This window comes from Capra hircus, chromosome 9 (genome assembly GCF_001704415.2).
Source record: "Capra hircus breed San Clemente chromosome 9, ASM170441v1, whole genome shotgun sequence".
Lineage (NCBI taxonomy): Eukaryota > Metazoa > Chordata > Mammalia > Artiodactyla > Bovidae > Capra > Capra hircus.
The window spans coordinates 27,926,157-27,939,255 of record NC_030816.1 but is presented as its reverse complement, the minus strand read 5'-3'; the positions used below and the strand labels follow the sequence as shown (position 1 = coordinate 27,939,255).

General features: G+C 37.7%; 1 protein-coding gene across 1 annotated transcript in view; it reads right to left on the bottom strand.

The window, feature by feature from the left end:
* The window catches only part of AK9 (adenylate kinase 9), a 121,361-nt gene that overhangs the window by 42,563 nt on the left and 65,699 nt on the right, over positions 1 to 13,099 (bottom strand). The window contains exons 20-25 of the mRNA XM_018053513.1: positions 11,324 to 11,413; positions 10,661 to 10,861; positions 10,193 to 10,314; positions 6,221 to 6,433; positions 4,327 to 4,587; positions 2,577 to 2,701 (exon numbers count right to left, since the gene is read on the bottom strand). Of these exons, the coding sequence (XP_017909002.1) occupies positions 2,577 to 2,701; positions 4,327 to 4,587; positions 6,221 to 6,433; positions 10,193 to 10,314; positions 10,661 to 10,861; positions 11,324 to 11,413 (1,012 nt within the window). The remainder of the gene's footprint in view (positions 1 to 2,576; positions 2,702 to 4,326; positions 4,588 to 6,220; positions 6,434 to 10,192; positions 10,315 to 10,660; positions 10,862 to 11,323; positions 11,414 to 13,099) is intronic.

The window sequence follows — 13,099 nt, the reverse complement described above, 5'->3', positions numbered from 1 at the left end:
ATCCCACGGACAGAGGAGCTTGGCGGGCTACAGTCCATGCGGTCACAAAGAGTCGGACACAAATGAGTGACTGAACACACACACAGGCTTGGAGAGCTTGGCTTGGTTTAGTTTGGTCCCTTTTTGAATGAACTTATTCTGTTTCTCTAAAATTTGGTTTAACTTTTTATATTTAAATATACATTTTCTTCTTCATATGAATAGGCTTTTCAAGAACATTTGATAGTTTTAGCTCTTAACTGGCATTTAGAAATGTTGTATCCTTTCTAATTAAACGGTATATCTTAGATTTATATATATTGCCTTAAGATATGTTTCCTTTTCTTCAGAGATGCCTTCAGCAAAATCTCTTCTGTTCTATTTGTCACTTCTTTGTCAATGACATCTAAATCTTTACCTCTACATCCAAGCTCTTTTTTGAATTTTTATTTAGAATTTTCAACCAACTGCCTAGTTTCTCTATCTGAGTTATATATGCATCATACTATCAAAAATCATGCTCACTGTTACCCTTCTACATGGCTCTTCCTCTGACTCACTAGGGTCCAGGGGCCAAACTTCAGAGACCCTTCAACTCCCTCCTGCTTCTCACATACAGTAGCTAAGTCTTGGCAAACCCTCTTCTGAATCAACATTTTCATTTCTACCATTATATCTCAGTAATGTAATGCAATTAGCTATACCTCAGTAACTAATAAGCTCTCTCTAGGATTGAGGCCTTTTTAAAATGTGCCAATTTTTCCTAATTATATAAGCAATATATTTCACTATGCTGCTGCTGCTGCTGCTGCTAAGTCGCTTCAGTCGTGTCCGACTCTTAGCGACCCTATGGAATGCAGCCTACCAGGCTCCTCCATCCATGGGATTTTCCAGGCAAGAGTACTGGAGTGGGAGAAAATAAGAAATAAAGAAAAGCACAAAGAAAGGACAAAATTATCTATAATCTCATATCCAAGAGGTTATCGACATTTTGTTTTGTTTCTTTCTAGTTTGTTCTTCATTTGTTGAACTTTCTATCATAAATGACTGTGTATCCTCTTTTTTTAGTTTAACATTATATACTAAAATTTCTCATGCTATTACAAACTTTTCATTATAATAAGTTTTGATGGTAGTGTTAATGTTCAGCTATTTTATTCAGGCTTTTAGAATTTCACTTTTTACTTTTCTTCAATTCATATTTGTGTGTGTGTGTGTGATGTAAGATTAGGAGCTAAGTTAATGAAGAACATCCCATGACTATATTGTCGCAAGCAACATGCCTAAGTTTACCTCAACTATTGATCTAATTTAGGGAATACGAAATTAAAATTAAAGTGACTAATAATCTCACTTACTCAGGTCAGGGACTAAGTAAAAGAGAATGACCAGAGACGCACTGGGACCTGCTAGTTTTTAAAATTCTCATTGATACAGTTTCCTTATCTCCAAAATGAGAAGATAAAAGTTCCAGTCCCATAGAGTAGTTATAAGGATCAAGGAGATTAATATGAATACAATATAGAAGAACAGTATCTTACACACAGTAAGTTCCATATATGTGTTTGCTATTAGCAGTACTGTAAATATCATTTCACTTTCTTCTGGTGGATATCAAGGTAAGAGATTGTGGTTAGGAAACTGAGGCAAAGTTTTACATTCTGGTAACCTGTAACTCTTAAATTTGTTCTGTCTGGGATCAAGTTGTTCCTGGCTTTTGGTAAAGGTATGAGACTATGGTCAGCTATTAAGTGATGTGAACAACAACCACAACATAAACAAAGAGTGTTGTTCACCAACCAGTAATATGGGGGTTAAATCACAACCCACTGCAGTCACCTACTGAAAATGCACCCTGAAAAGAATTCAGAATGAAAAAATAGGGTGAGGCATTCTGTCTATTGGATAAATGGGCCCCTAGACAGTAGACTGCATATCTCAGGAAGGATTTCAATGATCCCAGATTCTTGCATTTTCCCGTACGTAGAAAAGCACTAAAATCATTAACTTGGGATATTTGTTCTTCATGATTAGCAGTAATCTTTTTATCAAGATGTATGCTTAACTACATGTATTTCCTAATCATGACTGAACTTCCCTGGTGGCTCAGATGGCAAAAAATCTACCTGCAATGCAGGATACCTGGGTTCCATCCCTGGTCTTGGGATCGATCCCTGGCCAGGGGTCTTGGGAAGATCCCCTGAAGAAGGAAATGACTGCCGACTCCAGTATTCTTGCCTGGAGGATCCCATGGACAGAGGAGCCTGATGGGCTACAGTCCATAGGGTTGCAAAAAGTCAGACATGACCGAGCAACTAAGCACACACACACAGTCGTGACTACACGTTATAATCCCCTGGGAGGCTCCAATGCCTCGGTCCCAACCTTGCACCTCAAATTTTAATTCAATTGTTTGGAGCCTCTGGCATCAATATTTTAAAAATAATCTCCTAGATGTTTTTAATGTGTGGAATCACTAGTTTACATTGGAGTAAAGGAGAAAATTCTTAACTTTATGTTGGATTACATTTTTAACTTTTAAGAATAAAGCAAATGAAAGTCAATAAGTATATAAAAGTCTACATAAATTAAGATACCATATCGGTTCCTTAAACCACCACGGAGAAAGAATTGCTTCAAGGATTTCAGGAGGCAATGGCTCATTTTCTGTTAGGTTTAATCTGATTGCTTCTTCTTCTTCTGTAAGTTGCACTTCCTGAGGCTACAAACAAAAATTATAAAACAAAAAAAACTTAAAATTTTATATTAATAAATAGTAATATGTTGCATAGTTAATATAAAAGACCTATTTTTCTCAGGTCATTTTTTACTGTTGTTTGTAAGCATTTAAAAATCTGAGTTCTTTTCTTTAAACCAATATTTAATATCAGTTCAGTTCAATTCACTCACTCAGTCGTGTCCGACTTTGCAACTCCATGGACTGCAGCACGTCAGGCCTCCCTGTCCATCAGCAACTCCTGGAGTTTATTCAAACTCATATCTATTGAGTCAGTGATGCTATCCAACCATCTCATCTTCTGTCATCCCCTTCTCTTTCTACCTTCAATCTTTCCCATCATCTGGGTCTTTTCCAGTGAGTCAATTCTTTGGACCAAGCGGCCAAAGTATTGGAGTTTCAGCTTCAGCATCAGTCCTTTCAGTGAATATTCAGGACTGATCTCCTTTAGGATGGATATGAAATTATACTTACTTTTGCTAAGAGGAGCTACTAGCAAGTAGCATGACTAATTTTGATTGTCTCATCATTTTTACTAAAACCAAGATCAATCTATATCACACACCTATAAAGGTTAACTGATTTTTGTCACCTATCTTATAACTACTCAATCTAGATCCTGATTAAAGGATGGGCCAGGCAGGCAGTCATCTAATATAAGCTGTACCTGTGTCCATTAGAAGATCATTTGGAAAAAAAGGGTTCAGATATATCAGAAATGGTTAAAAGGCGAGTTAAAATAATGAACTTTCTCTATATGGCCAGATAGAAACCACCTAAGAGATACATTGAGGGCAGGAGGAGAAGGAGTGACAGATGATGAAATGGTGGGATGGCATCATCGACTCCATGGACGTGAGTTTGAGCAAACTCCGAGAGATGGTGAAGGACAGGGAAGCCTGGCACGCTGCAGTCCATGAGATCGCAAAGAGTCAGACACGACTGAGTGACTGAAGAACAACAAAAAGATACGTACAAACTTCCTTATGAGGAATCATTAGAAATTAATATTTTGAGATCTCTACTGGTGCAGGGGCAGATTTTTATAGTATTATTAATAAATAGAAAACACAGAACACAATAACAGAAATCTTATCATCTAGATCAGACATCTCAGATAACATCGTTGTTTAGCCACTAAGTCGTGTTGGACTCTGCAACTCCATGGACTACAGTCCACCAGGTTCCTCTGTCCATGGGATTTCCTAGGCAAGAATATTGGGGTTGGTTATCATTTTCTGCTCCAGGAGAATCTTCCTGATGCAGGGATTGAACCTGCATGTCGTGTATTGGCAGATGCTTTATCACTGAACCGTCTGGGTAGTCCATCAAAGAATAGCCCCAAATAAATGCTATACAACACTCTTGTCAGGGAAAGCTTTTCTGTTTTTCAGTGGAGTCATGCAAAACTCAGTACTCTATATTCTAGATGAGTAGCAAGGTCTGTATTTAACATATTGACAAGATGACTCTTAAATTACTTTTATGGGCTATTTTTATTTTACTTCTTCAAAATTTTATATAGAGAGTTTTATACTATTTATATTCTACTCCCTCAAAGTAACACCAGTAAGCACAATTATCTGCAAAGAAAGTATTAATATTCCTACCAGCTTCTTTGTATTTTCTTCCTCAATTGTAACATGGGCCTGAATTGCAAGCTCTTCAAATTCTTGTTTTACAAATTGTTCATCCTCAGAATCGTCCTCAAATTCAGGTCCCACTTTCTTTTCAGTTTTCAGCATTAGTTTTTCTTGAAGAAATTCCTCAAACTGAATATGAAAAATGCCCAATTTTTCTGCCAGCTGTCTTCCACAGACAGTTTTGCCAGAGCCATGGGGGCCGAGAAGGCATATTCTTAATGGCGGAGCCTGAAATAGGGGATAGGTCAAGGATGGGGGTAGAGGAGAGGGACAGTGAAGAAGAAGAAGCTTTAAGAATTTAGAAAACCTAAGGCTTATTAACTGCTCTCCCTAAGACTGAATTATCACTTCACAAACTCAAGGATGTTTCGACACTGGTATACCAGTTAACATGATTCACGGCATCAACCATGATCCTTAGGGAGCATCAACAAATACAGAGCATCTTGATATCAAGTGCCAAAAGGCATTTAATAAAATAAAGTTGATTTTGTTTATTTTTAAAAGTTTTAATTATGGAAGAATGCAAAGACATTTTCTTAGTACGATAAAAACACCACCACCACCACCACCACCACCAAAAGCTTTCTACCAAACAAAAAGCCCACTGATACAGGAATTTTAGAGGTGCCTTCATTAAATCTGTAATCTCTGTATTGGAGATAAAGTGAAAATAGTGAAAGTGTTAGTTGCTCAGTCATGTCTGACTCTTTGCAACCTGTGTGGACTGTCGTCCGCTAGGCTCCTCTGTCCATGGGAGATAGGGAAGCCCCCAAACCAGAGAATCCACAGAGATCCAGGTGTATGGACTGTCCACTGATGCTCAAGCTGGTCAAAAACAATGATGAAGTTTGGGATGAAGGAGCAGATAAATCTTTTGTAAATGTGGGGCAATGACTCTGATATTTATAGGTGAGAGCAGGAGTGGGAGATGGTGATATATTTGAATGGAATGAGCCTCAAAGGGGCTGGCAGTAATGGATTTTGAGCAGCAGAGGGAAGCAAGCACAGCCTCATCACCTTTTGTCCTTGTGAAGGAAATGCTCAGAGAAGAGTTTAAAGGTATATGCAATAGCCATGAAAATCGCCCAAATTATCCGGAAGAGTTTAAATTGTGTTTTACATGTTCTGTTTAACAAGGCATGAGTATTATTGAAAGTCCTGACAAGATGTTGTTTAGTGGCTGAGTCGTGACCACCTCTTTGCAACCCCATGGTCTGTAGCCTGTCAGGCTCCTCTGTCCATGGAATTTTCAAGAATACTGGAGTGGGTTGCCATTTCATTCTCCAGGGCATCTTCCATACCAAGGGATCGAACCCACCTCTCCTGTACTGGCAGGCAGATTCTTTACTGCTGAGACACCAGGGAAGCCCCATGACAATATACTGTGATTTCTTGTAATCCCATTCTAGGGAATTATACTAATAAAATAATTAAGAGAAAGAAAGAATGATATGCCTGAAGATTTCCTAAGTACTATTTCATATCCACAGTGGCAAAATCACAATATTGTGGGGGAAAAAAGTCTAACAAGAAATTAGATGTTAAAATGGTACATCAGAATGATTAGGCAATAAAATAAATCCAATAAAATTACAAGCAATAAATTCAACTGTGACTTCCTATTAAATACTTCAGCTAAAAAAATATATGTTGGTTTGATGTAAGGCATTACTAAAGAAATCAAATAGATAATTAGATTATGTTATATTCCAAAAAGTTGTTCTTAAAACCTAGATATTGCCACCATACTGTTTTATTATATTGGTGAGTTCACTATTGAGTAAAACGGTGGAGGCTTGTAACAAGTCTCTAAATAAGGACGCAGGAGCAGTTATCAGGATGGGAATATTGTTTTCACCTTTAACGGTTCATCATGAGCCACATACTCTTCAGGTTGCTCCAAAAACTTTTCTTTAGCCTCAGGACTTGAAAAGTAATAGATCTTTTCTCGATATTTAGCTGCTTCTTCTGGGGTGCCTGGTTGTAGGACGAAGTTTTCTTTGAGAGCCACTGGACAAAAGTGCTTTGTATCTCCCAAATGCCTTTTCTTCTCCTTAATTGTATCTTCATTCTAGAAATATCATTCAAAGTTTGGAGAACACTATTAATGTACTGTTCTTATAATACTAAAGAGGGAATTATAAAAATGCATCTTTGCATAGTATTTAATCCATAACAATATCCCTTTAAAACAATCCACAAAAGACCAGTTCTTATACTATTTGAATTCATCAAAAAATCAGTTTCTTATATTCCTCTGAGTTCAAATCCCAAGTGTCTTTATTTTATTAAAAAAATGAAGCAGCACTGAAGGTGTCCCAAGCCCTCTGTAGACAAATGTGTCTACAAATGTGTCTAAAACCCCTGTAATGTGTAGATGCAGGGTCACTGTGAAGTCAGTTTCTAAAATAAAATTATTTCCAAGAAGTAAAAGCTGAGTCAGGGTCACAACTTCTTATTCATTGAAAATGAAAATGGGAGATGTCTCAGGATTTGCTTTGTTTCTTACTCAGTGGATATATATTCAAATACTTTGGAAAATTTTTATTTTATTCAGTTGGAAATGCAATAGATGAAGAAACCATGTGCAAAATCCCTTAGGGACTCTTGCAAAGTATTTAAAGTAAGTGAAAGTGAAAGTTGTTCAGTTGTGTCCAACTCTTTGCAACCCCATGGATGGTCCATGGAATTTTCCAGGCCAGAATACTGGAGTGGGTAGCCTTTCCCTTTTCCAGGGGATCTTACCAACCCAGAGATCAAACCCAGATCAAACCCAGGTCTCCTGCATTGCAGGCAGATTCTTTACCAGTTGAGCCATAAGAGAAGCCCAGGAATACTGGAGTGGGAAGCCTATCCCTTCTCCAGGGGATCTTCCCAACCCAGGAATCAAACCAGAGTCTCCTGCATTGTAGGCAGGTTCTCTCCCAACTGAGCTGTGAGGGAAGCCCTATATTTAAAGTAAAGTACATTTTAAAAATAATTTTTTTTTAAAATTTCCAGTATTCTGGGAGGTGGATCATAGAGGATCCTGCTGTGATTTATGTCAGAGAGTGTAGAGCAGATTTTTGGACTCTGAGGGAGAGGGAGAAGGTGGGATAATTTGGGAGAATGGCATTGAAACATGTATACTATCATGTAAGAAACGAATCGCCAATCTATGTTTGATGCAGGATACAGGATGCTTGGGGCTGGTGCACGGGGATGATCCAGAGAGATGATATGGGGTGGGAGGTGGGAGGGGGGTTCATGTTTGGGAACTCATGTACACCCGTGGTGGATTCATGTCAATGTATGGCAAAACCAATACAGTATTGTAAAGTAAAATAAAGTAAAAATAAAAATTTAAATAAAAAAATAAAAAGAATTTTCTGTGTTGTACAATGCATGCTTGCTGTAAAAATATTCAAAACATAACCACAATGCATCAAGAGTGAACATTTCTTCTCACCTTTCCCTTCCAGTACTGTCTTAACACTTAATCGTTTTATGTGTATTTTTTCAGACTCATTTTTCTCAGTATAGCTTACGCATTTGCATACAAAGACACAAATTTAGGCACAAATACATTATTTTTTAAGATAACAATGAAATAATACTTTGCATGACTATTCTACAACACGTCTTTTTTTCTCCCCCCAAACAAGATGTAAAAAACAACTTTCTATAAATGTGCAAAACTAATCTTTACTTTTCTTGTGTCACTCGTTCAATTTTTGTGTCAGGGTTATGCAAGCTTCAAAATGAGCTGGAAAGTATTGAAATTTTTCTATGCTATGGAAGATTTATAACATAAGACTTATCTAACCAACAAGAAAAGCCCTACAGCTCCCTACAGTTATTTTTGTTTGTCCAGCTTTTATCTTTCATCTTAAGCATATTTTAGTAATTTGCATTTTGAAAATGCTTTTCATTTTGACTTTAAAATTTGTTAGTATAAAATTATAATTTAAAATGAACCTCTTTCAAAATCTGATTTCTGTTTCAAATGTTATTTACTCCTCCTTCTTTTTACCTCATTTTACTTGCCGGAGGTTTGTCTATTTTATTGCTCTTATCAGTAAACCAATTTTTCATTTTTTTTTGAAGGTAGGCCTATTGCTTTTATTTGGTCTTTTTTTCCTATTTCATTAATTTTTGCCTTTAATTTCCTTCTTTTTACTTTATTTGGTCTATTTTGTTATGCTTTTTTTCTCTAGGTTCTTGACTTGAATGCCTAATTAATTTCTCTAGTCTTTCTTGTTTTTCAATAAGTGCACTTAAAGTAAGGTTGCCAGACTTTTAGCAAATAAAAAATGAAGACTCACCAGTTACATCTGAATTTCAGTTGAAAAAAATGTGAGGTATGTGTGTAATAGTGATAAGGATTGGGGGGTCTTGGAGCAAGGGATTCTGAGAAGATGGTGCTCTAAAGACTCTCCTCATTTCTCTACCACCTCCTCAGTGCTTAACTGCTAGAGCAGGTGGTGGTTGGCCTCTGTGGACGTCTGAGGGCAGACAGCTGTACAACACTCTTTACCACTATGGACTGGATGAGTATCTGGAGACAAGCATCAGAGGGACCAGAGCATTGAGATGGCAAGTCTTAGGAGGAATTTTCCCTGTAGAAATCTGTGGATTTCCTGGGGAATATTAACATCAGCAACTAACACCCTTTGTGGTCTCTGTGGCCTGCAAGAGACCAAGAAAGAGCTGTATAGGTGGGAGGAGTCCTCGCTGACCCTGCATCTGGGCAAGTATGAGGAATTCAGGTAACTGGGCCTGTCTCCGGCCTCAGCAACGAACAGGTGGCCTATCTGTCACTACATTCCTGAATGCTGGGGAGAAAAATCAGCTTGCCCTTCATAAATTTAGAGGATGTTGTCACCTAAAGCACTCCAGCAAGACTTCTGAACTCCACTGAGCCAAAAAAGAAAAGAAAAGAAAAAAGAAAGAAAACAACCACCCGTCTCAGGAAGCCTAACACACACTGGAAGAAGGGATGATAAATTAGGAAGAGTAAAAGTGAGGAAAAGATACTATATTATCAATGAAGACCATATTTTAAAATTTAAGTTTTGAAAATTACAGACAGCTTGAGAACTGTTTGCAGGTACAAGAAAGACACCTTGCTCTTGCAGACCAGAGCAGGTCACAGAAGAAAAGAGAGTCTGAACATTATTGGGACAAAACCCACACCCTTTAACCACCCTGACTGAGAGTCTCAGCAGTTTCTTAGGATAGAGTATCAAAAGCTATTAGCAGAATCACACTGCATAACATTTTTTGTTTGACACATACATATTTGGATTTAAATCAAGCAACCAGTTAATTACAAATGAGTGTTTATCTAGCCTATTATTTCACTTTATTGATAAAGACCAGAATTAAAAGAATCACTTTCTATTTTATTATTGATAGATGCCTTAACTAGGAGGCCATCACTTGAAAACAGTTATCAAAATTGTGATGCCAAGGGAGTAGATTGGTGCCTAACATGAGTTGTTCCTCTTTGAGAAAACCACTTGTTTTCATGCCATCAGCCCCTCAAAGATGCCACAGTTGTATTTTACATAAAACACCCACTTCTGTTAAATTTATAAAATATTTCTGTCTCTAATATGTATAGATTTTTCCATGGAAAAAAAATTTAAAGTTTTCTCTTTCCCTTTTTCATGGTCTGGCATTTCAGAGGTCAAATGAAGCTGAATGGAGGCAAAATGTGTTGAAAATGTTTGCAAATCTGAAGATCCCTGCTTGTTTTCTTGAAGTCTAGAAGTGCCAGTTACCACTCTGGATATGTGCGCTTCCAGTGACGTGAGCATGGGCAGTGAGCAGGAGAAAAGCCTCCCACCTCTTCCTCTTCCTCTTCTTCCTCTTCCAGCTCCTCATCGACATCGGCTTCAGCCTGATAGTCTTCTGTTTCTTCATCATAATCTTCTACAGTTAACTCCCAACCAGCATGGTGAAAGGGTTCTTTCAAAAACAAACAAACAGTTGGGAAGACATTTTTAGGATAAAAGCTTATGAACATATTACAGTAGCAAGATTAAGAAAATTATAGGGCTGGTCTCTTAGCTTACATGTGTAGGCAAACAGGCCTTTACAAACTCTTCAGGTGACAAGTGGCCAGTTTGGCCAGTGCTGTGTGTCCAGTGGCTATTCTGATGGGTGCTCTAGGACAGTTGTTGAATATTTTAAATATCATCCCTGGATATATTGAATGTTTTACTTCATAAACCATAGGCTTTAAACTTTCACAGTACTTTTATTAATATGGCTTGTTCATGACAATAAATGTTATGATTACAGCAGCCCTTACTTTCCATAATTTCAACGACTTTTTGAAGTAGTTCCTCTGGAGTTTTGCCAGCAATCTCCAGGTTTAAAATTTGAGTGAAAGAGTCACTGATAGCTGTTTCCATCTGTCTCCAGGCAGCGTAGAAAGAGCTGACATTCTCTTTAATTGAATCCATTTCAGGAACATCAGGATAACCATCTTCTGGAAATTCAGGTAGTAGAACTTTTGAGTAAAGGTTAAAAGAAAAAAAAAAAGAGCCTTCAAGCATTATATCTTTAGCTATATTGCCAAAATAATTCATAATACTTTTTAAACATTTGAAAGAAGTAAACTTAGAGTTCTAAGCAATAATATGCATTTATAAATTCATATTTCAACTATGCTTTGTTCATTGTTTTGGCTGTGGATGAATTGTTACTTATAAATAAAATCCAAATTATTTAGATAATTAATATAAATTTCATATGGCAACTTTGTTAATAAAAGTAGAACATAAAATTTGTTGAAAAACTGTTATAAGTTGGCTAGATACGCTTTTAATATTATAAGTTAGACAAATATAACACACATCAACCAGCATATAACTGGCATAGAAAGACATAAGTAGGAAATTGGTTTTATGCCTAAAATTGCAAGAGAATATGAAAAGCATTTCTATACACTACTTTTATTTTATAATCTAACCTGTTTCAGGTAATTCTTTAGTTTCCAGGCCCTCTCTGGATCCTTTTGGAAATTCTGCTCCAACTGTAGCATCCTCAGGAGGCTCAGATACTTAAAAAAAAATCTAATAGTTAGTGTTTGAGTTTTAAAAACATTATTCCTTTATGAAAATTTTGGCACAAAGAAAATTTCAAAAGTTTAAATTGTATATACTATGTCAAATTGATAATACAGTTCTCATTAGGTAAAGTAGCTGCTGAGTCACTCAGTTGTGTCCGACTCTGTGTGACCCCATAGACAGCAGCCCACCAGCCTCCTCCGTCCCTGGGATTCTCCAGGCAAGAACACTGGAGTGGGTTGCCATTTCCTTCTCCAATGCATGAAAGTGAAAAGTGAAAGTGAAGTCGCTCAGTCGTGTCCAACTCTCAGTGACCCCATGGACTGCAGCCTACCAGGCTCCTCTGCCCATGTGATTTTCCAGGCAAGAGTACTGGAGTGGGGTGCCATTGCCTACTGATTTCCCCTAAAACCGAGTTCCCCTGCTGAGTTTATAGTTAATCTCTTTATTCAAAATGTTATTCCCTTTCTTGTCCCCTCTGACCTCATTTCTGTGCTGCTGCTGCTGCTGCTAAGTCACTTCAGTTGTGTCCCACTCTGTGCGACCCCATAAACGGCAGCCCATTCTGTGCTAAGTGAACACTAATCAACCAGAATTAGATAACATCGTTAATGTACATACTCAAGTTGTTTCTCCAGGGTAAGATGAGCTAACAGATCCCTGGATCATGAATCACCAGAAACTCATAAAAAGATTCATAAACAGTAGGCATCTTGACCCCCAAAACAAGGATTAAGAAATGTCACAGGATGATGATTAACTGAAGATTCTTTGTTCTTCCCCTTTGTTCATGAGCTAAGTTGCTTCATTCATGTCCGACTCTTTGCAGCCCTATGGACTGCAGCCCTCAAGGCTCCTCTGTCCACGGGATTCTCCAGGCAAGAATAGTGAAGTGGGCTGCCACGCCCTCCTCCAGGGGATCTTCCTGACCCAGGGATCAAACCCATGTCTCTTACATCCCCTGCATTGGCAGGTGAGTTCTTTACTACTAGTGCCACCTGGGAAGCCCTCTCCTCCTTAAATGTCCCCAACTCAAAGACCAAGTTGGAGTGGATCTCAGGCTTGTCTCCCACTCCCTCACTTGGCATCCTACTACTAAGACCTTACTTTGCTGCAGATATCTGCGGTCAGAGTTTAGTTTTCTACACTGCAAACACACGAACCCACTGCTTGGTTCCAGGGAGCCATAAAAATACATAATAAAATAAGGTAGAAAATGAAGAATTTTCTTAAATACACAAAAGGACGTTGACCATAATAATAACTGAAACATACAGTTCTGATAACTGTTGTTAAATATCATTCAAACTTTTATTCACATGGCATCAAAAATGCCTGAGCATTCTTTTAATTTCTTGAGATACCCATAAAGATATTCCAAAAGACCATAAAGTGGCCAAAGTCTCAGTTGTGGGTGTAGGTGTGGTGAAACTGAGGAGAATCTCAACTAATAGCACTTTTGAAGATACAGATCAACAACTGCTTTCCTGGATAATAAAAGACATGGTTCACGTACAGATGTAGTGTAGACAGAGAAGGAAGAACTAATTATCTTTCTTCTCACCCCTTAGTCTTTCCTAGTTCTGAGACACAAGTTTTGTGCGTCTCACACACACACATATATATTTAAAAAATCTATATATAGCCATTCTGTAATCTTGTGGAGACTGTCCGGCAAG